At 44.7% G+C, this 21,693-nt stretch overlaps 1 protein-coding gene across 1 annotated transcript in view; it reads left to right on the top strand.

Annotated features, from left to right (window-relative positions):
* Positions 1 to 21,693, top strand: part of GABBR2 (gamma-aminobutyric acid type B receptor subunit 2) — a 331,202-nt gene that overhangs the window by 177,906 nt on the left and 131,603 nt on the right. The window contains exons 5-7 of the mRNA XM_054584622.1: positions 200 to 265; positions 5,919 to 6,119; positions 21,223 to 21,459. Coding sequence (XP_054440597.1) covers positions 200 to 265; positions 5,919 to 6,119; positions 21,223 to 21,459 — 504 coding nt within the window. The remainder of the gene's footprint in view (positions 1 to 199; positions 266 to 5,918; positions 6,120 to 21,222; positions 21,460 to 21,693) is intronic.

Consider the following 21,693-nt stretch of genomic DNA (forward strand, 5'->3'; position numbering starts at 1 on the left):
AAGGGAAAGCCGGCCCTGGAGAGGGCCAGAGAATCCAGACTGGGCTGGGCAGGGGGCGAGGCGTTGCCCTCCCTGCCCTGCTGAGGCAGAGCTCTGGCTGGGAGCCCAGGCTGCACAAACGTTCTCTGCCCATGGCCTCCAGCCCTCTGGGGTGTGCTGTTATACACTCGCCTTTACATATGTGTCCTTCTGTCCACAGGGCAATGACGTGAGGATCATCCTTGGCCAGTTTGACCAGCATATGGCAGCAAAAGTGTTCTGTTGTGTAAGTAAAACTTTGATCGTGTCATTTGTGTCTTTGGGGAAGTTCGCAAAGCTTTTTCTCAGACTCATTCTCACCTCCTAGTGGGTGAGCGAGGTCCTAGGACTGGAGTTGGGAAGCGAAAGTGTTATTCTCCCTGCTCATCTCTTCTTTAATGGAGCTAAAACCCCAGGGCTCCGAGCAGTAAAGTTGTAGGATGAACCAGGACCTTGACTTACCAAACCCGCTGTCTGAGCGCTGCCTCCTAATTCTCAGTCCCCTCAACTGAGCCATGCGTAATGAAAGCCAGCTGCATGCCCTGCACAGAGGGAGGTACCAGGGACAGGGCAAGACTGAGGTGCCCAGATGCCTCCTTGCCCTGTGAGCAGTCCTAGCTGTAGAACAGATGGTCAACTGTTCAATATCTATCCCTGAATCCTTTACAATTGTCTGGTGTGTGATACGTGACAAAGGACTTTTTTATGCCTTATCTCATTTAATCTTTCCAATAACCAGGTGAAGCAACTGTCATTATCTCATTTTACAGATGAGAGAGTAGAGGCCCAGAGAGGTGAAGGGACTTTCCTAAAAGTCCTCAGCTGGTTCACGGCAGAGCCAAGGTTCCATTCCTATTCACTGATCCCCAATCAAATTCTTTTTTCCTTTTGATGTTCTAACCTAAGTATACGTAGGAATTCTAACACAGTCACCGATGTTTCCCTTTTGATGCCTTGGCTCCCCCTTGTCTGCCCTGGGTCAGAAGAAAGGTCAATAGGATGAGAACCCAATTCCGTGCGCCATCATCAACCCAATAAGCTCTTCGTCTTAGACTGAGGTTATTTTGGGTATAGAATCTAGTGATGGGCCACAGGCCTCTCTTCTCTTTGAACTTTTATCAGTAACTTGGATGAAATTATAAAAAGCAGGCTGGTAGGAATTTTAAAAGTTGTGATATATGTTAGATGACAGAGTTGGGGTACAAAGATCCTCAACAGGCTGGAACTTTTGATTAAATCTGAAAGTAAAACTAATAGCCCTAATAGAGGCCTATCAGAACAGATCAAGCCGCTGAAGTCAAATATGGTTCAGGCAGAGCTGAGGAATACTATGTGTTGAGGGCAAAAGAGATGTTGGGGTCTTGGCTGACTTCAGAGTTAGTGTGAGTCACCAGCGTGAGACAGCTGCCGGGGAGCTGAGGTGATGTCAGGCTGTGTGTCCGCACACAGGGCGGGTGGTCCCTCCGCTCTGTGCTGGAGAGACTCTGCCTGGGATGTCCAGCCCTGCTCCTGGTGCCCCGTTTCAGGAGAGATGCAGGAACTGAAAAGAGCCTGGGAGCAAGGAGAGAGCGGTGGCTGGAAGCCATAGCCGCACGGGGACATTTCCCCCTGAAGGCTGAGGAGCAAAGTGAGCACTGCCCCTTCATCTCTCAGCTTTCCGGGAAGCAGAGGAAGCTACAAGGCAGGTCTTTCAGGAGATCCTGGGTGAAGCTGAGAGCTCAGGAGTCTGTAGGCTTGGGTGGGAACCCTTGTTCTGCTGCCTAGTAACTGAATTGGGGCTTGTCATTGACACTGTATGAGCCTCAGTTTTCTCATCTGTAAAGTGGGGGATAATAATAACACTTGTCTTATAGGATTGTTGTGAAGATTAAATGAGCAAGAACACTTTGCACAGTGTGTGATATATATAGGGAACCCTCAGTAAATGTCAGGGGTCTTTGTTTGTTTGTCATGGAGTGTCTCAAGTGTCTAAAGGAACATTGGTGGACTGCTGAGTTTACTAACTGATGGACTTTACAAGGTTGTATTAAGCATCCTATGTATCAATTAAGGGTAAGAAGTGGTCATTTCATGTGAAAATCTAAAGAGGGCCATGAGAAACATTTTAAAAACATAGCAAATTGATTTAATGCATTTTACTTCAAAACTCATAAACCTTTACACATTACCCTGTAAGGCCCAGAAATGACCCATTTTGAAATGGAAAATAATGCTCCAAATTGGAGGATGTTATCTTTTAGGGAAAAGACTGACCCCCGCCCCCCTGCCATGTCCCCAAGCCTTGTAAGCAGCTGGCACATGGTGAGTAATAACTCCAAGAAATATATATTAATAAAAATGATCCATAAAGCCACCCCACTGGGCACTGGCCACCTCCTGTTTGCAAGAAATGCAGACAGACCTCATGTTCTGATTTGAGCCAAGCACAACCTGAAGCGTGACTGTCATTTCACTCTGTGCCATGCACTGGGATTATTTTCCGAGTGGCATTTCCAGCCGTGGCTTCTGCTTCAGAACAGATGGCGTGACCGTCTTCCTCTTGACCCAAAGCCCCAGGCTGCCTGCCTTCCACATGGCATGGGACACCATCCTACCTTCTCACCACGCTTTGCTCTTTCCTCTTACTGGGTTTTTGGTACTTGGAGATGGGCCTTCTCTTAGCGTCTTTGCTGGCCGCTTTGTTCATGCAGGAGTTTCTCAGAGCTCTGGGTTGGGTGTTTATTCCATGTATCAGGCCCTCAGATAGACCTGCCCTCCAGGATGTTCAGTCTTACCTGGTTAGGAAGGAGCTCATCTGGCAGGTCTGCAAGGTCCCGAGGAGTGTCCTCTCAGGGTCTTCACAGTGGATCAAGACTCAGGCACGTCCAGTGGGGGGTGGGGCGAGTTGCTCAGCGCAGAGACCTGCAGAGAGCGCCTTCCCGCCCATGTCGGGTCGGAGCACAGACCAGATGGAAACATCCACGTCCCTGCCATCCAAATGCCGCAGTGCAATCTTTGCAGCATGTTGCTGTGTTCTTGAGGTTGGAACTGCCACCCAGTGGGCGAGCAGGCTCCAGCAAATGCAAGGCCTATTTATAGCCCGGTGGCAAAATGTTCATTTTGGCTCCAGCATAGTTACAGGCATGGCGTGTTGCTTTCGTCTTCTCCTCGCTCCTCGGTGGTCTAGTCTAAATTCTCCAGCACTCCGACCCAGGTCCCGGTTGTAGCTCCACCAGCCGTGTGACCGCAGGCAGATCGCTTTCCATCTTCGGCTGCCTCACCTCTACAATGGAAGCAGTGATCCCTGCCCCGTCAACCCGATGGGGTCGTTGAGAGGCTTCAATAAAGCCCTCGAAGGGGGCCCATCATCTCAGCTGTGAACCGCTTTGCTGACGCGAAGGTTTCTCACCGTATTTTAGTGAACTGTGGCATTAAAGGGAAACGTCCTCGCATGGGGAGGGGAGGAGACAAAAGGAAAGTTAATAGAAGAGGAAATGGGATTTTAAAATAATATCTCAACACGATTCCCTGTCTACAGCTAATAGGGACCGAAGCAGTCCATGGGACGAAAGAAGGTGAGCTTAGGACTGCCTTTTGCCACGTGGCAGGGACCATTTGGTGGCCGCAGGTCTTGAGATCACATTGCTACCAGAGGCGGGGAAAATGAAAACCAAGGTGACCAAGTAAACTGGAAATGCGTTCATTCAGTCATTCCACAGCCACTTATTGGGTGGCCTCTCCACGCCGGGCCCTGTGCTAAGTACTGAGGACCCTGGGAAATGCCGACACCAGCCTCCAGGACCTCCCCATCAGGCAAAGTGGACAGCTAAGCATACCCGCAGCTACTTAGAAGTCATGTGGTAAACAGCCTCAGCTCTTTTGAACGTGGGGGCACTGGAACGGAGGCTCAGGGGCTTCTCCACAGTTGTTTTAGCAGTGGGTGACATATTTAAGTCTGGCCTACGTCCCTTTTAGACCTGCACTCAACACCTGTGTATTATTGCTCTGCACATTTGTTTGACAGCCCCTGCTTTCCCGGCCCGTGGCCATCAAAAAGCAGCAAATTCAGAGTGAGCAGAGGAACTTGACAGTGAAAAGTGACTGCCGACGCCTGACAGCTAGAAAGGAAGCAAAGCCCTAAAAAGTGGGTCCCAAACGCCAAGTAGAGCAGTCTAGGGCCACTTGGGCTTTGGCCCAGTGTGCATAGCCCATAATAACGACTGACGTTCAGAATGAAGCTATAGATGAGTTACCAAAAGGAGAAGGGAACGAGAAGGAGCAGCGACACTGTTCCTGAGTGTAGTGTTGGACGGGCATGGTGCACGTAATAGTCATTTAATTCTTGTGCCACCCCAGTGATACAGGCTTTGCTTCCTGCAGGCTGTAGATGAGCAGTGTGGGGCCCAGGGTGCCATGCGCTAGTCCCCCCGCTGGCACGGGGCAGAGGATCTAGTGCTGCCGGTTTGTAATCTTTTTTTTCCCCTGGTAGGTCAATGGACAATTTTTTATCTTTAAAATTGACTAATGTTCCAAACAAAATATGTTGTCACGCAAATGTCCTAAGCTTCTGTGCTCTGGAAAATTCACTCAGAAGGAACAATTTCTGATGGGACACTAGCAGGTCAGAGCTCTCACAGCAGACCCCTGCGAGGCTCTGACTTCCCGCTCAGTGCTGCCTCGAAATTATCACATGGCCTCTGTCCGGGGGTGAAAACCCACCTTTGTGTCTGACACGACCGCCTCTCCATGTCCTCCCTCGGAATCTATCGACTCTTCTTTAGTGTACATTTCTAATAAGTGGGGCTACCTTCTTGCCTCAACCTGTTGAGACTGAGAAGGCATCCAAAAAGTGTTTTATTTTGCTAAGAATAGAGGGGAATTTCAAAAAAAAATGGACTTTGAATCTACTTAGAAACTTCATTCTGGACCCAATTTCGATGGCACATGACATTCCTACATAGTGGGATTTTCTGGGCGCCTCTAAGCTGGCCAAAAGCATGCTTTGCCCGGTGTAAAGTCATCACAATAAGAACTAAAGCCAAGTAGAGGTCTAGTAGAACAGCCTGAGGATTTTTTTTTTTTTAATGGAAGGAAGGAAGTGTGGTTTTTTCAGCATAATAGTTAGCAGACCTAGGTTCCAGGCTGAGTTTTCTCCCTGGCTGTGTGACCTTGGAAAAGTGACTTTCTGTCTCTGATTTCTAGTTTCCTCATTTTAAAATGAGGATAATAAGTTCTGCCCTGACCACCTCAAAGGCTGAACATGAATGACAAATAAGGTAGATGTAAAGCTTTTGTAAGGAACTTGTAGGGTTGGATTTGTGCACACTATGCTTTGGGTAAAGATTCAGAAAGACTGTTCAATCTGCCAAGAGTCATCTTATATAAATTGCATAGTTAGATTAAATTTTCTTGGCTCCTTGCAAAATTGCTCCCTGCCCCCTGGGTTGTGCTTTTAGATTATGATCTCAGGTTTTAGTAAAGATCTATACAAAATAGCCTTATAAAATCTGTTTGTTGTAGGGATGCTGTTGATACCATGCTAGCTAATATGAGGCTTTTTTTTAGGGTTAAAGCCTAGGAAATATTTTTTTTCCCCCTGAAGAACTGGTCTGTTTTCTCCTTATTGATATAAAATATAGTTTCTATTTTTTTCAGGTCCTTATGTTTTAAGTTTTTTTCAATGTTTACTATTCTATTATACATCTTATCCACAAACTACCTTGGATCCCTTGAGAAATAACAAGAAGGAGACCAAGCAAGATATAGAAAAATTAATAAATCCTCTGGTAAGAGGGAGCCTGAGCCCCACCCCACCTGCCCCTACACACACATACAATGCACACACACCTCTCTCACAAGACACCAAACCTTGAACAAATGTTTAACTCCTGGTGCCTTCCTGTTCAACCCATCTTTTGCAGGCATATGAGGAGAACATGTATGGTAGCAAATACCAGTGGATCATCCCGGGCTGGTATGAGCCCTCCTGGTGGGAGCAGGTGCATACAGAAGCCAACTCATCCCGTTGTCTCCGGAAGAATCTGCTTGCTGCCATGGAGGGCTACATCGGCGTGGACTTTGAACCCCTGAGCTCCAAGCAGATCAAGACCATCTCAGGAAAGGTCAGTGCCTTGGTCTGTCCATCTCAGCCTCTGAATTCATCTATTTTGATCATCTTATCTGATTATGTTGACAAAAAGTGCCCTTTGCTGTGTGTGTCTTTGAGCAAGTCACTTGACCTCTCTGAGCTTCACTTATCTATTAAATGGGAAGAGCCAGCCATCCGCTGCATTCCCTAGGAAACTAGAGCATTAAATGAGGTAAGTGTGTTTTGTAAGCGCATAACACAATATACGTAGAAGAGATGGAGTTGTGACTTTTACAGTACCAGCTGCAAGTGTTGCCTCTCAGGCTCTGTTACAGTTTTTTCCTGTGCCCCTCAAACTTGGAATATCGTGTCTCAGTCACACTGATGCTTCTGTCAGCCTGGAGAAGAAAGACAATTGGGGAAACATGTGCTATAGACCAGCCAGACTGGTTTGAACGCCAATTTTGCCTCTTACCAGCTGTGACCTTGAGCTTCAGTTCTCCAAGCTACTGTTTCCTTTTCTGTATAATAGTGGTAAAAATACCCTCCTCTGGGGTTAACAGGAGGACAGATAGCAGATTGTGCAAGATGGCTAACATGGCGCTGGTTCCTCGCTACTGTCCCAGCAGGGAGGAGGACCTAGACACGTTGCTTAAGTCCTTGGGGCCTCCATGAGTTCTCAGCAGGAATTCCCAACCCCTACTCTGCTTATCCAGTAGGGCTGTGAGGGAACCAGGCAATATGGCACATGCAAAACTGTTTCAAAAGCACATACACGGTTCTCTATCACTGTGAGTGTTCTCAAGAACCAAGTGATGACAGCCCTGGAGAAGACAGGAACGTTCATCTCTCAATTTTAACTACCAGCCAAAATTCAGTACAGCAGTACATGTAATTCTCTCCTGTATTCTCAGAGCTCAGATTGTTAAATTCTATACTCAACCCAGAGGTCTTACAGACACAATTTCACTAAAAGAACAAACTGCATGTAAAGTGAAATATATATGTATTATTTTTATCCATTATTTAATCTCAGTTGGAGCCAGCTCTACAAGAACGGTTTATTGCTTTGTCCAAAAAATGGCAGATCATTAGGACACACTTTGCAAACAGCTCCTTAGATCACACTGGCACCTGAGAGATCCTAGAAAAACACTCTGGTTAGAAAAGTTTGAAAGAAATATTTTTATACTAAAATCAATGAGAGTGTAAAAAGGTTTTGAGATGCTGAATAATAAGTAGAAACAACTCATTATATTTCAGCAAGTATTATTATTAAAAGTGTCAAAGCTTACAGTTTATTAGAAGATACTTGGTCCAGGGATACCCGGTAATTTAATCTGAAAATAGTGTAAAATTTGAGGAAAATACGAAAACAAAGGGAAAAATTCTATGAGCAGTGTAATAATTAAACTGAGAGACTTAAAGAAAATCAAAGAAGTAAATGATGACACATAAGATCTGCAAAGCTAAGTTGGGGTGAGGACCAGGAGACGCCAAGAGAAGGGCCTCAGGTGTCATCCTAAGGAGCGTGGGCGTGACCCCGGCAGGCGAGCACAGATGTCAGCTGTGCATAGGAATGATCTTTCGGAAGACCTTTTTTTCTTTCAGTGTTCCTGTAGCCAGTACTTTGACTTTATAACAAATTATTTCCCAGGTCGCTGACTTTATTTTTGATTTTTGATTTTTAAAAAAAATTGGGGCTGGTGGGGAGCCTGACTTCCCCCTTTATTGCTATGCCTGTGAATGGGACGCCTTGGCATTATTCCTCGGGCTGTACATTTCATCTCGCAGCGTGGCCAGCGACTCCTGGGCCTCCCAGGAGGGAGCAATGCCATGGGAACACAGGCAGGCTCCTGGCTTAGGGCAGCTCCCAAAATTCCAGGAGACCCAGTCCCTGTCCCCAAAGTCTTTGAGGCAAGAGGCAGCATTTCCTACATTATCCCGAGGTTACAAGATCATTGAAGTTACACAGGGACATCTGAAGGCTTTCTGTCTCTTAGAATCAGAGATTCTCTTAGAATCAGAGGTCTCTCCAAGAGATGGTGTAGACCCACCTTCCATCAGATTTTCAGATCCTTCTAGGACCAAAGGACTTACCGCACTATTTTTCCCTTAAGGTCCCCTACTGGTCCCTCTGGGCCCACACAGGTCTTTTTGGCAGTGACCACGTTCCTGGCCCAAACTGAGCAGCATGTCCCTCCAGTTGTGACTCACACGTTCTACAGCGGGGGTTAAAGGCAAAATCTAAGCGAGTACCGAAAACTTCAGTAATCAAGATAAAAATTTTAATACAATATTTTTTTAAATTCAAAATGAATGCAAAAAACCTGTGATGAACAAGTATCAAAATTTTAAATAAAGACAAAGTCCTGAGGATCAGGATTAGGGTAAACTAAGTGATTTGAGTCACACGATTGCAGGATTGGATCTTATCTTTATTTAAAATTTTGATAGTTTGTTCATTATAGATCTTTTATATTAGTTTTGATTTATTAAAATATTATTTATTTTGACTACTGAGGTTTTGGTTCCTTCTTAAATTCTGTACTGAAAGGGAGCACCTTGCTCACCTTCCCCGCCCCCCGATCTTGGCCCTGAACAAGTTGTATCTGCCAAACCCCTTCCTGGGCTGAGCCATCCTTTGTACTTGCTCTTGGTGAACGCTCTCTCCCCAGGGTGTAGGGCCCAGAGTTAATAAAGCATTCCTCTTTGTGGTCTGACCACAAACCAACTTCCCCAACCAGCCTTCAAAAGTCTATGGTCAAAGGAAGTTCTAGAGAGTTGAGAAATGTTACTTGAATTTGAATTTGCATTTTACCTGAGTGCTGGGGGCGGGTGGCGGTCAGCATGGCACAGGGTGCTGGGTTGACGCCTGTATTTGGGTGTGCAGCAGTGTCCATGAAGATGAGCAAACGTGTAGAACCATCCCAAGTCAACGGGCTCTTGCCCACCTCACTATTTACATAAAGGGAAGCTAAGGGACAGAAGGGACACCCTCAAGATCCCTGTCGCAGATTGAATAATGACCCCTAAAAAGGCAGGTCCACATCCTAACCCTGGGAACCTGTGAACATGACCTTATTTGGAGAAAAAGGTCTTTGAAGATGTCATTAACTTAAGGATCCTGAGATAAGATTATCCGTGATTACCTGGGTAGGCCCTAAATCCAATAACAAGTGTCCTCCTGACAAGAAGGGAAGAGGGAGATTTTCTGCTTGGAGAACATCATGTGAAGACAGAGGCAGAGACTGAAATGATGCATCTGCAGCACGAAGAGCGCCAAGGATTGCTGCCAGGCGCCGGAGCTGGGAGAGGCATGGAACGGATTCTCCCTCGGAGCCTCCAGAGGGAAGCCACCCTGCCGACACTTGACTTTCGGGCTCCTGGTCTCCAGAACTGTGAGAGAATAAATTTCTGTTGTTCTAAGCCACCCAGTTTGTGGAAATTTGTTATGGCAGGCCCAGGAAATGAATACAGTCTCCTAGAAGGTCAGGGAGAAATCCAGGACTTGAAGCCAGGACTGCCAGTTTCCCATGCTGTGCACCTTCCTTATCTACCATGCTAACACTCTTAGGAACAGAATGTACCCAAGTAAGTCCTTTCTGTGACATCTCAGCAAGCTCCCTTTAGTAAGTGGCATAGTAGGAGCATACGGCCCCGGTAATCGGCAGAGCTGGCGCAAATTCTGGCATTCCCATCATTTAATTCAACTAGTCACGTTCTCTCCCTGGGCCTCAGTATTTTCAACTGAAAATGAGAGATCTGGACCACATCACTCCTGATGGCCTTTTCCAGCTAAGTTCTCTATGGTGTTGGGTAATAGCAAGCTCTGGTGACACGATTATAATGTCAAACCCTGGAATCCCCAAAATAAAGGCGACTCCTGAGAGAGAAGGTTCACACAATCAGGTGAAACAGTTTTCCCTCTTGGAATGCATTCTCTGAGGTTCCCTCTTTCATACGCCTGTCTCTGGTGTCAAGCTGTCCCTAGCTGTCTCGTTGGCACCCAGGAGATCTTTAGTAGGAGGAATAACAAGGTCATGGTCTCCCTCCAGAGCACCTTCATCAGCCCCTTACTACTGGAATTTCTAATGAGGAAATAAGTGCAGACCTTCTGGCTTCCATAGCACATTCAGAGCTCAGTCTTCCAGAACTTCCGACAACAGCCTCTGGACACTTGCTTTGGCTCTAATGTCTTGCCTTTTTCTCTTCGTTGAGGTTCCCCATCACCAGTCTCCTCCCTCAAAATGACTCTTAACATTGATGATTTCCAGTTTCAGCTTTCACTTTTCCAAGTCCCATTAGGTTTGTCTCCATGGTTAGCATTTGTGATTCTGGCCAGGTTTCTCCGGTGATGGCTCAGGCTTGCCAATAAGGACATCCTCTCATTACAGTTCCCCTGCTGAGACACACAGCTGGGCCAGGCACCAGACGGAGATGCTCACGGAACCCTGTATCAGTGGGGACCTCAGAGGTGGCCCCAACACTCTATCAAAGGCACAGGCTCATTCTCTTGAGTTTTGGAATGTTTTCTGGCAAGAAGCTTCTGTGACCATTGCAACTATTTATTCAACAGAACTGGAGGAAACACAAATCTAGTGAGTCCTTGACTTAGAGCCAATGACCCGTGAACTGCTGCACTCATCTGATTGTCAACGTCATGGGAGCCCCGTAACAAAGGACGTGGAGCTTTGAGGTGTGAGGTAGTACAGAAATATCTTACGAAGTGCCAGATACAAAATACGTGCTCAATAAATTGTAGTTCTCGCTGCCCCTCAGCACGGGAGCCTCGGGAGTAGGAAAAAGGAGCAGTGAGATGTGAGGTGAGGAACAGCCTAAGGAATTGGGATTACTTTCGATTTTTTAAAATAATTGTTTTTGTTTAAGTAGAACATCCATTTACCCACCACCCAGGTCAAGAAAAAGAAAATTACTAGCAATCCAAAAGCCATCCTCAGGCTCTGTCCCATTCAATACCCACAGCCAGAAGTAACCATTCGTCTGACTTCTGTCACTACACAGATGCCTGTTTTTGAACATTAAATAAATGAAATCATACAGTATATAAAGTCTGTCTGGGAAAAGTCCAGCCATTGCTAATATAATGAGTGCAGTTTGCACAGCATTAATGTAACCTGGCAGCCAAGGAAGAGTGGACTGGAATGTGCATGCATGAACAATGACGACTTCACTGTACTAGTCAGCAGGGACAGTAGGCACTGTTGAGTGAGCATGTGTACTGTGTGGCCATTGCATTCAAAATGACTGAGCAAGTAGAGCAACAAATCTGCATCAGATTTTGTGTTAAGCTTGAACATTCCTCTGTGGAAACTACTCAGATGATTCAGAAGGCCACAGCTATGGGCAACTGATGATTGGCAGCTTCATCACAACTACACGCCTGCTCACGCATCACATCTTTTTTTGGTGAAACATCAAATCACTCAGTTGACTCAAACCCCCTACAGCCCAGATTTGGTGCCCTGTGACTTCTGGCTTTTCCCTAAACTAAAATCACCTTTGAAAAGGAAGAGATTTCAGACCATTGATGAGATTCAGGAAAATATCATGGGGCAGCTGATGGCGAATGGGAGAACTGTGAGGTTCCCAGGTGCCTGCTTTAAAGGGGACTGAGGCATCATTGTCCTCTGTACAGTATTTCTTGTATCATATCTTCCTCAATAAATGTCTCTACTTTGCATATTATATGGCTGGATACCTTCTGGACAGACCTTCATATACTGTTTGGGGCCTTCCTCTTTCACACAATGTTATGTTAGTGAGATTAGTTTATGTTGTCCCGTGTGAACATTTGTTTATTTTCACTGCTGTATAAGTATTTCACTGTTTGACTATTGTGAATAATGTTGCTTGGAACATCATCGTACGTCTCTTGGTAAATACTTTCAAATCCATTTTATATTGTAAGTGTTCTGATCGGCCATCTGATCAGTATCTTCAGGTTCATCGTGGATCAGTCCTGCTGGTCCTTATTCTAACGTGGCCTTATATGGCTCCCATCATCTGTTTTTCCACGGTTTTCTTTGATCTGCTTTTATTTGCCACAAGCTTTGCACAGGGCATGAGTGGGGCAAAAGCATAAGTGATTGTAGTGCTGGAATTTGTTAATTTTCCTTTTTCTTCACAGTGATTTTGCATTCTTCATCTTGATTTTGCATTCTTCTTATTGATTTTGTATTCTTCATCTTCCGTTATTGGTGAGTGTATGATCTTGTATAAAATTTTGTGGCTTTAAGGCCAATAGTATAGTTTGGGGAGTTTAAGGAGGTTAATTAAACACACAGCTTGCATTGTCTTTGGCTGCCTGTGAGCTGTCTAAATGGTATTTTTTTTTAATGAACAGAAATTCTTTATTTTAACGAAGCCTGCCCCAAGGTCATGAAAATATTTTCCTCTCTTGTCTTTTAGAGGTGTTATTGTTTTACCTTTCACATTTAGATCTGCAGTCAACCTGGAGTTGATTTTTGTGTATGGTGTGAGGTAAGGATCAAGATTCTTTTTCTTCCTTTCCTTTTCATATGGATATCTAATTGATTCATTATCAGTTACTGAAACATCCACCTTTCCTCACACTGTGCTGCCATATTACCTTTATCGTAAATCAAATGACTGCATATATCTATTTCTGTTTCTATTTCTTTTCTCTTCCATTTGTTTGTCTGTTTTTCACCAAAACACTTTTGCCTTAGTTTTGCACTATAGCTTTACAATAAGTCTTGATAGCTGTTATATTAATAAGGCCTCCCTATTTTTTCATAGTTGTTCTTAGCTATTTTTGTTTTTAGCATTTTTGTATGCAGTTGTGAATCAGGTGTTCAATTTACACACACATCTGCACAAACCTGCTCCATTTTTTGTTGGAATTTTGTTGCTTCTGTAGATCAATTTAGGGAAAACTGACATCTTACTATTATAGAGTCTTTTAATCCATGAATTTTGTATATCACTACATTTACTTACATTTCTTTAATTTCTCTCAAAAATGTTTTATAATGATCTGTATAGAATTGCACATATTTTGTTTATTTCTAGTTATTTGATATGTTTTGTTGAGTATATGTTCAAATGACTACTGTGTGCATACTTAGTGCTGAAGTTTCTGAGTTATAAGGTTTGCATATGTTCAGCTTTAGTAGACACTGCCAAACAATTTCTAAAGTGGTTGCACGAATTTACACCCTCACCAGCAATGATTGAGAGCACCAGTTGGTTTGCATGCTAACCAACATTTAGTATTATCAGCTTTTTAATTTTAGCCAGTCTGTGGGTGTGTAGTTTTAATTTACATTTTCCTGATGACCAATGAAATTGGGCATCTTTTCATATCTTTATTGGCCATTTTGCACTATAGCTTTACAATAAGTCTTGATAGCTGTTATATTAATAAGGCCTCCCTATTTTTTCATAGTTGTTCTTAGCTATTTTTGTTTTATAAATTGCCTATTCAGGTATTTTGCCCATTATTCCACTTGGAGTCTCTGCTTATTTCTTATTGATTTGTAAAAATTCTTTTTATATTCTGGCTATAAATCTTGGATGGTTATACGTATATCTTCTCCCATTCTGTATTTTATCTTTTCACCCTCTTAATGATGTATTTGATGAACAGAAATCCTTTTTATTTTTTTATCTTCACCCAAGGACATTTTTTATTGCTTTTAGAGAGAGAGGGAGGGAGAGAGAGAAATAGCGATTGGCTGCCTCCCATATGTGTCCCGATTGGGAACTGAACCTACAACCTAGGTATGTGCTCTGGCAGGGAATCAAACCCACAACCTTTCGGTAATGGGGCAACACTCCAACCAACTGAGCCACACTGGCCAGGGCTGATGAACAGAAATTCTTAATTGGAATGACATCCAGTTTATTAGTCTTCTTTATGACTAGTATATTTGTGTCCTGTTTAAGCTTCTTTGCCCATTCAAGCTCATGAAGATATTTTCTTGTCTTGTCTTTTAGAAGCTGTGTTTTACCTTTCACATTCAGATATAGAATCCACATGGAATTAATTTTAAGTATGGCCTGAGATAAGACCAAGATTAATTTTTTTCAACATAGATAACCGACTGATTTGGGACCACTTAGCCTCCCCACCCTCGATGCTACAGCAGCCACCCTTGTCATTAATTGAATGACTGTATATAGTGTGGATTTGTTTCTGGACTTCCTATTCTCTTCCATTGGTTTATTTGCCCACCCTTTAACCGATACCGCGCTGTCTTAATAACTGAGGCTTTATAATAAAACCAGATACCTGATAGTTTAAGTCCTTCATCTTTGTTGTTCTTTAAGATTTTCTTGGATGTTCTTGGCCCTGGTGTGATTTTTCACTGAGATCTACTCACATATTTACAGTTTCTATTACTTTTCATTCCTCCCTGCATTTCTCTTCTGTTTATGATCATTTGCTTTCTGCCTAAAGAACTTTTCTTAGTCTTCTTTTACTGTGTGTTTGTTGAAGACAAATTCAGTTTCTGTTGTCTGAAATTTACTTTCTCTCACCTTTAATTTGAAGAGATACATTAACTAGGTGTAGAATTCTAGATGATCTGTTATTTGCTATCAGCACTTTAGGATGTCATTTTATTGTCTTTCAGCTTTCATTGTTTCTATTAAGTCAGCTGTCAGGCTTCCTCTTGGTCTTTTGGAGGTAATGCATCTTTTTTCTTTTATTCCTTCTGGCTCCTTTTGAGATTTTTGCTTTTGCTTTGGTCTTCAGCTGTTTTACAATGCTTTGCTTAAGTGAGGTTTTTTGTGTGTGTTTATGTTGATTGGAGTTCACAGAGCTTTATAGAACTTCATGAACCTGTAGGCTGATGTGTATTTGAGGAAATTGAAAGATAATGTTGCTTTAAATGCTGCTTCTGCCTATTCTCTCTTTCCTCACATTCCAGGATACCAATTATATATATGCTATACATTTTCAACATTGCTTATGTTCATTTCTTATTTTCCATCCTTTTTCTCCTTCTGTACTTGAGTCTGAATATTTACTACTAAACTTTCTTCCAGGTCACTAACCTATTTTCTGCGGTGTCTAATATGCTTCTTCATTCATTTATTGAGTTATTTTCAGTTATTTTATTTTTGATTTTTAGAATTTCCATTTTATTTTCTTTTTCTTCCACGCTCCCATTTCTCTGGTGATAGTCTATATATTTTAATCTTTTTTTTTTTGAACATATAAATCATGCTCTTTTAGAGTCCATATTTAGTAACTTGCAAGTTTTGGATCACCTGGGGGTCTATTTCTATATTCTACTTTTCTCCTTTACCAAATTACTTAACTTCTTTTTTTACTTATGTAGTCTTATTTCCTAGTACACATGGTAAATTTGATTAATTGGTGTGGATATGAAAATCTGTGGAGACTACAGATGGTGTTATCTTTCTCTGGAGAAGATTTATTTGTCTTCAAGCAGGCAGCTAGGAAAGGGACAGATCACTTGAATCTAATCAAGAATTGAGATGATTCAGATTTGGTTTCAGTTTTTGTAAGGCCTGGCCTATTTTGGTTTGCCCTTATTTCTGGTATTTGTCTTGCAGCATTCTCAACTGAAATCCTTGGGTATTTACGGGCCCTGGACTCCAACTTTTGCCTTTCCAATACTCTGAAACTGTAAATACTTCTGCTTATTTGCTGAGCCCCTCAGCACCACTTTTTGCCTGACTTCTCAGCCTCTTGCTTTATGCAGCTTAGTTATCACCAAATATTTCAAGTGCAAATGCCAGCCTGAATACCGGGCTCACTATTTTGTGTTTCCTTTTTCTCCCATCCTTTGGCACTATAAGCCTTGCTGCTCTGACATCCATAAACTACAGTTTTTTTGTTTTCCCTTCTCTGTGGAACTGCTGAAAACTCTGATATAATGGTTCCTGTTTCTGCTATGAGCCTTACAAGTTATCAAATGCTTCAAGGGGGAACAGCAGAGAATGCTGGGCTCTTCTCAAAGCATTTCTCCTCTCTCCAGAATCTTGGCTCCTCAAGTCCTGGATGTCCCGGTTGCTTTCTGACACCTTTGAATATCTGTTTTTCTATTTTACTCCGATTTTCTGAATTTTCTTCGTAAGAGCTTTGGTCTGACATAAGCTATTTCATCATAGTCAGGGTAAAGTCTGAATTGAGACTATTTCACTTAAAAGGAGAAGAGCCTGTGGGGGATGGGGTAAGCATGTCACTGTCTTCAGCTCTTGGAGGCGCTGTAAGAAAGGGCAGGTGTTTATTATGGCTTCCCAGGAAGATGGGGCGTGTTGAATGTAAGTTACAGAGAGAGAGATGTGAACTCTGCATCCGGAAGGATATCCCACAGGCAGCAAGGATTCTTCGAGTGGGACCTCCGCCTGAGAGAGTGGACTTCCCAACACTGGAGGAGTCTCAGAAGGAGCTCAACAAATCTGGAAGTTGCTACCGAAAAGATCCAATAATCAGTTTCTAGAAGGGACTTAATCAGTGGTAACTGATTTGTATATCATTGAAATCCTCAAAGGTGTTTGAAAGTGCAGGTGTCTAAGTTGTCTCCCAGACACATGGAAACAAAAGGCAGAGCCCTGGCATCTGCATTTTTATCAAGCTCCCAGGTGGCATACAACCTGGAGCGTAGGAACCAGCAGACTAAATGAGACACCGTGATTCCAGCACCTTATAAGGAATTCTAGGGAAAAAAACTCTGCCAGTTTTATAGCTGCAGGAGGAAGGGTGTGGGGGTGGCAGTTGGAGATGTGTCCTTCCCCTTCTCCTCTCTGCAGTCCGTGAGGCCCCCTTCTCCCAAAGCAAGATTTAGCAGCCCAGTGGGGTTGGCAAGCCCGTATGGGATCGCCTGGGAACCCACCCGCCATTTATACCAGAGTTTCTATGGGAAATCATATTCCAAGTTCCAACAGCTGCCTTTCAAAAATATGCTGGAGCACAACCTGTCACTAACTGGGACAATCTATATAAGGTTATTTTCTTAGAAACTTTTAACATCACATACACTTGACCTCAGACAATGGGTAATTAATCAGCTTTCAGTGCTGGCTTTAAAATGGAAGAAGTTCTTCTGCCCTGAATAGTAGGAGGCCTGCTTTAAAAACAGCTATTACTTTTTCTCAGACAATCGTTTCTTCCTGCTGTCCTTGTTTTGCCCAAGGGAGGTTGGTGCTGGCTTCACCTGGGAAGTGATGAATGGCCTGAGATATAAGGTAGTGGCGAAAACCTCGGCTTGGTGCTTGCAAAAACAGGGAGAATGAGGTCACCTTTCAGGGTTTAGCTACATCTATGTCCCGTTCCAAGGATTCTGCCCACAGAAATGAGGTAAACAGCCATATTCCCAGTGTTCTCCGCCCTCCTTCTGCCCTTGTCCCTGGAATGAAGAACAGTTTTTGACATAGAAAAGATACAGATTAATAAGTACACATGTAAAATGGATCTGTAAGGGCTTGTGTTGGTCCCAAGGTCAAATTGAATAAACAATATGATCTTGATCCCTCTAGGGTCCACACACACACACACACACACCCAAAAAACCCTCAATAAACTATATTAAAGAAGTTTTAAAATGGCACTCTTACCTCCTTGTGAGACCACGCTCAGGTCTGGACTCCCGACTTCTAGAACAGGAGCCCTGAAGGATGCCCTGGCAACATGTTCTGGATAGGAAGTGAAGAGGTCCGGAGATGTCATCCAAATGTAATCATTAGGTTGACCTAACAGGACTCACAGGCAGACACCAGCAGCCTGGACGCCTGTGTACGCATCAGAGAGCTCGCAGGAGCAAAACCCAGGAGGAGAGAAGTCAAAGGGACCTCATTCATTTTATGCTTAAAGCAATTAATTAGAGAAATACACATTCAAATAATTTGAGTACTTTTAAAATAGCCAGTAGCTGAATTAACCAGAAATCAATTCATATTGCATTTAAACATCAAGGTAAAATATGGCCAAATGGTAAAAAGGTGGAATAATAATAAGGACGTATTAAAACAAAACATTAAGGTATGACTACCATCACAGTAATAGGGTATTAAACGGCAAAGCACTTAAGAAGTAAAAATAATGAAAGGAACTCATTATAATCGTTAATCAGAGAAATGCAAATTAAAATTAAAAGAAGATATACTTTTTTCTTAACCTAACAAACTGACAATGACTTTTAAAATTAAAATACCTGTTGTTGCCAAAGATACAGGGAAATGGGTACTTTCATACCCAGTGGAATTTTAACTTTTCATGTTTGAGAAGAATTTAGCCCCTACCTACATATGTGTGAATAGTGCTTAAGTTTTGTGCCCCCTTTGCCTCAGCAATTATACTTTTAGGAATTTATTCTGGGGAAAAAAAAGAAGTATCAGTGTGTGTTTAGAAAATTTAGATACAAGGATGCTTTTTCCTAAGTGTCCAATACTGGGAAGTTGTTACGGGAGTACAGGTAGGCTGTGCACCCCCCAGCGGACTGCTGATCCATGGGCTCTGGCACCGTCTTGGGGTCTCCAGGGCATCCTGGGCGAGCGACTGTGCTGCTACCCCCGGAGCCCACGCTCACGACCAGGACCTTTACTCTTTAATAGCAGTGGCTGGTATTTGCAGGCACCTACCATGTCCTGCACCCAGGACTGGGCACTTTGCCTGCTTCATCTCACTGAACCCTCGTGCCACCCAACGGGGGAGGACATGGAGACCTGGGGAGACAGGACCCACGTCAGGTCGCAGTTAGCCAACCACAACGCGAGGCTGGAGGACGGCCAGCCCGCTTCCACATCCCCTGTCATCACACGGCCACGCCCTTGCCTCTGTCCCTGAGAAGAAAGTTCTAGGTCACTTGGTCCAACCTCCTCATTTTTCAGATGGAGAAACTGAGACTTAGAAAGGGTCTCTGTAGGTATTGTCTTGGTTCTGGTGATACCTCAGTGCCCAAGACAGCATCCCTGACCCCATGGGGCTTCATTCTAGCTGTGGGGAGGGAGGCTGGAACAACAGACAATATGCAGGGAAACATGTAAGTAAGAAGATTGCAAACATGAAAAGTACAATAAAGAAGATAAAACCAGTGGCTGGAGAACGCCTGTGGTGAGGGGGTTTTAGAAAGCGTGAGTCAGGAACGCTGTCCCCAAGAAGTGACAATGTCGACATTCGAAGGCCAAGAATATCAGGCAGAGATCTGGGGAAGAAGCTTCCTGGCCGAGGAAACAGCTAGTGCAGAAGCCCTGAGGTGCGAACAAACTGGATGTGATCGAAGGACCCTGAAGGGCTAGAAGAGAGAGAGCCTCTAATGGACTGTTTCGTGTTCCCCCAGGAAGAGCGAAATGGTGAAGGCTGACTGCAGAAGCCAACCCCGGGGTGCGCAGCGGGTGGGGCTGAGCTGGGCTGGCCACGGTGCTGTCACCTTGAAGAACCTTTCATTTGGAGAGAGTTTCTGCTGTGTATTTTGAGTGAGGAACAGAATGTGATGGCTGGACGTGATGCATTTCTGAGGAAAACTGTAAACAGGGATGAAACCTGAGTCATCTGACAGGAGCCGAAACCAAAAAAGAGGAGGTGGATCCGTTGCTGGGTCACCAGCATTCACACTTGGCCGGGCAGAATTCCTCACCTGCAGGGCCCACAGAAGGAGGGTCTTGGCCGTCCCCAGGCACCTGTGAGTGACTGCCCTCTTCTAATGCCTTGAGCCGAGGGCAAGAGACTTGGGCTCCAGCCACGGGACCACCCGCCTTTGGTGGCTAAGCTTCACCACCCTCCTATGCACTAGCCCTGGCCCCAGACAACTTGGGGTGGTTTTCAAAAGGCGGTTGTGCCCTCCCAAGTCAAAAATGAGGAGTAACAGAGATGGAATTGGACCAGTCTAGCTACACACGTGTGTGCGCGTGCTCACACCCAAACACAAGCTGTGTGACCTAGGGCAAATCTCAGGATCTCAGGCTGCAAAGGCGGGGCATATGGACCACGTCTAAGGACCCTTCCCAGTATAAACTGACGGTGAATTGGTGGTTTCTATGTGTGATTTGCCCCCAAAGAGGGGTTTTCCTAAGATTAAACTGTGGGCTCTGATGCTGCGTCTGGGAGAGGAGTTCAGAAGTGATTTGAATAAAGGCCCGAGAGAGGCTAAGGGTAATAGGTTCCCCAGGGCAGCATTCAAAGGATGTGCGAGCTTCAGGGCCTGGAGTAAAAAGGCACTTTCAGCACTTTGTGACCACAATCAGAATGTTAATATCACCAATGACATTTTTTTTTTCCTGAAATTCAGTTCAGTGGGAGAAAAGAATTCTTCTTCTTCTTCTTTTTTTTTTTTTTCTTATCACCGAGTTATTAACAGACCCTGCTCTCCTCTGGAAGAGGAAAGAGGAGGGGTGTGATGAAGGGTCAGAACAGCCCTTACACCTGGCCCCGGACACCTGCCTTACGCGCTGTGCTCTACGAGGGCCTTGCCCATACCCCAGGGAACTCAGAATCCACAAGGCCACCAGGACATGCCCAGCCAGAGCCTGGACCTCTCTCCTTCCTAGACCACGCCCTGAATTCCCTGCCCAAATGGTGGGGCTGCTTTTGGTGCTGGGGAACCTCGTGCCTGGGTCAACCCTTGTAAGGGTGAACCTCACCTCTGGGGTGGGCAAGGGGCTATGGATGCAGGAAGGGAGAGGGAGATGGACTGAGCTTGGCTGGGCTGCCAGGGTGGACCACAGAGCAAGGCCAGCTCTCCTCGTGCTGCTGTGTCCAGCCAGAAGCTCTGCGGAGCCCTAGAATTGGGAAGATATTTATTATAATGGGGAGATAGGAGAGATTTTATTGAACAGTGTGTTGGTCTGCCTGTAATTTACATAGTTAGACATAGGATGTGGGCCTCCACTCATACTAGCCCCAGGCCCTGCAAGTATCGGGGGGACCCTGGTTTCAGGGTTCAAATCTCAGCCATGCCATTCAGTAGCTCAGTGTTGCTAGGCAAGTCAGCTTCCCCGAATCAGTTTCCTCACCTGCAGAACGGGGGTGATCATAGTACCTGTCACATGAGGTTTCTGTGAGGATTAAATGAAAACAACACACATGAAGAGCCCAGACGCTTGGAGAGTCTTGACTCTCAGCGCTGTGCACCTGATGTCCCCACCGGTTGTAACTTGGTGTCCCCCAACCCCTTGTTTTCCAGACTCCACAGCAGTATGAGAGGGAGTACAACAACAAGCGGTCAGGCGTGGGGCCCAGCAAGTTCCACGGGTACGCCTACGATGGCATCTGGGTCATCGCCAAGACGCTGCAGAGGGCCATGGAGACGCTGCACGCCAGCAGCCGGCACCAGCGGATCCAGGACTTCAACTACACGGACCACACTCTGGGCAGGATCATCCTCAACGCCATGAATGAGACAAACTTCTTCGGGGTCACGGTCAGTCCCAGGCCCCCGGGCCATACTTTCCTTAGTGCCTCTTGGAGCCGTCCGGGGCAAGAAGGGCTGTGCCACACGCCCTGTGATGCTGGATCTGTTCTCAGATCACTGAAATAACTTCCTGTGGGCCGTGGAGTTTCAGGGCTGCTAAAATGGGAGGTGTGGTGGATGCTCTCGGGCACGCTGGGAAAATGCTTTTCTGTAACTCGTGGGTTGGAAAGGCCATGATGAGTT

Source organism: Pteronotus mesoamericanus, unplaced genomic scaffold (assembly GCF_021234165.1).
Source record: "Pteronotus mesoamericanus isolate MK-2021 breed Mesoamerican mustached bat unplaced genomic scaffold, CSHL_Meso_final contig_78, whole genome shotgun sequence".
In the NCBI taxonomy this organism is placed as follows: domain Eukaryota; kingdom Metazoa; phylum Chordata; class Mammalia; order Chiroptera; family Mormoopidae; genus Pteronotus; species Pteronotus mesoamericanus.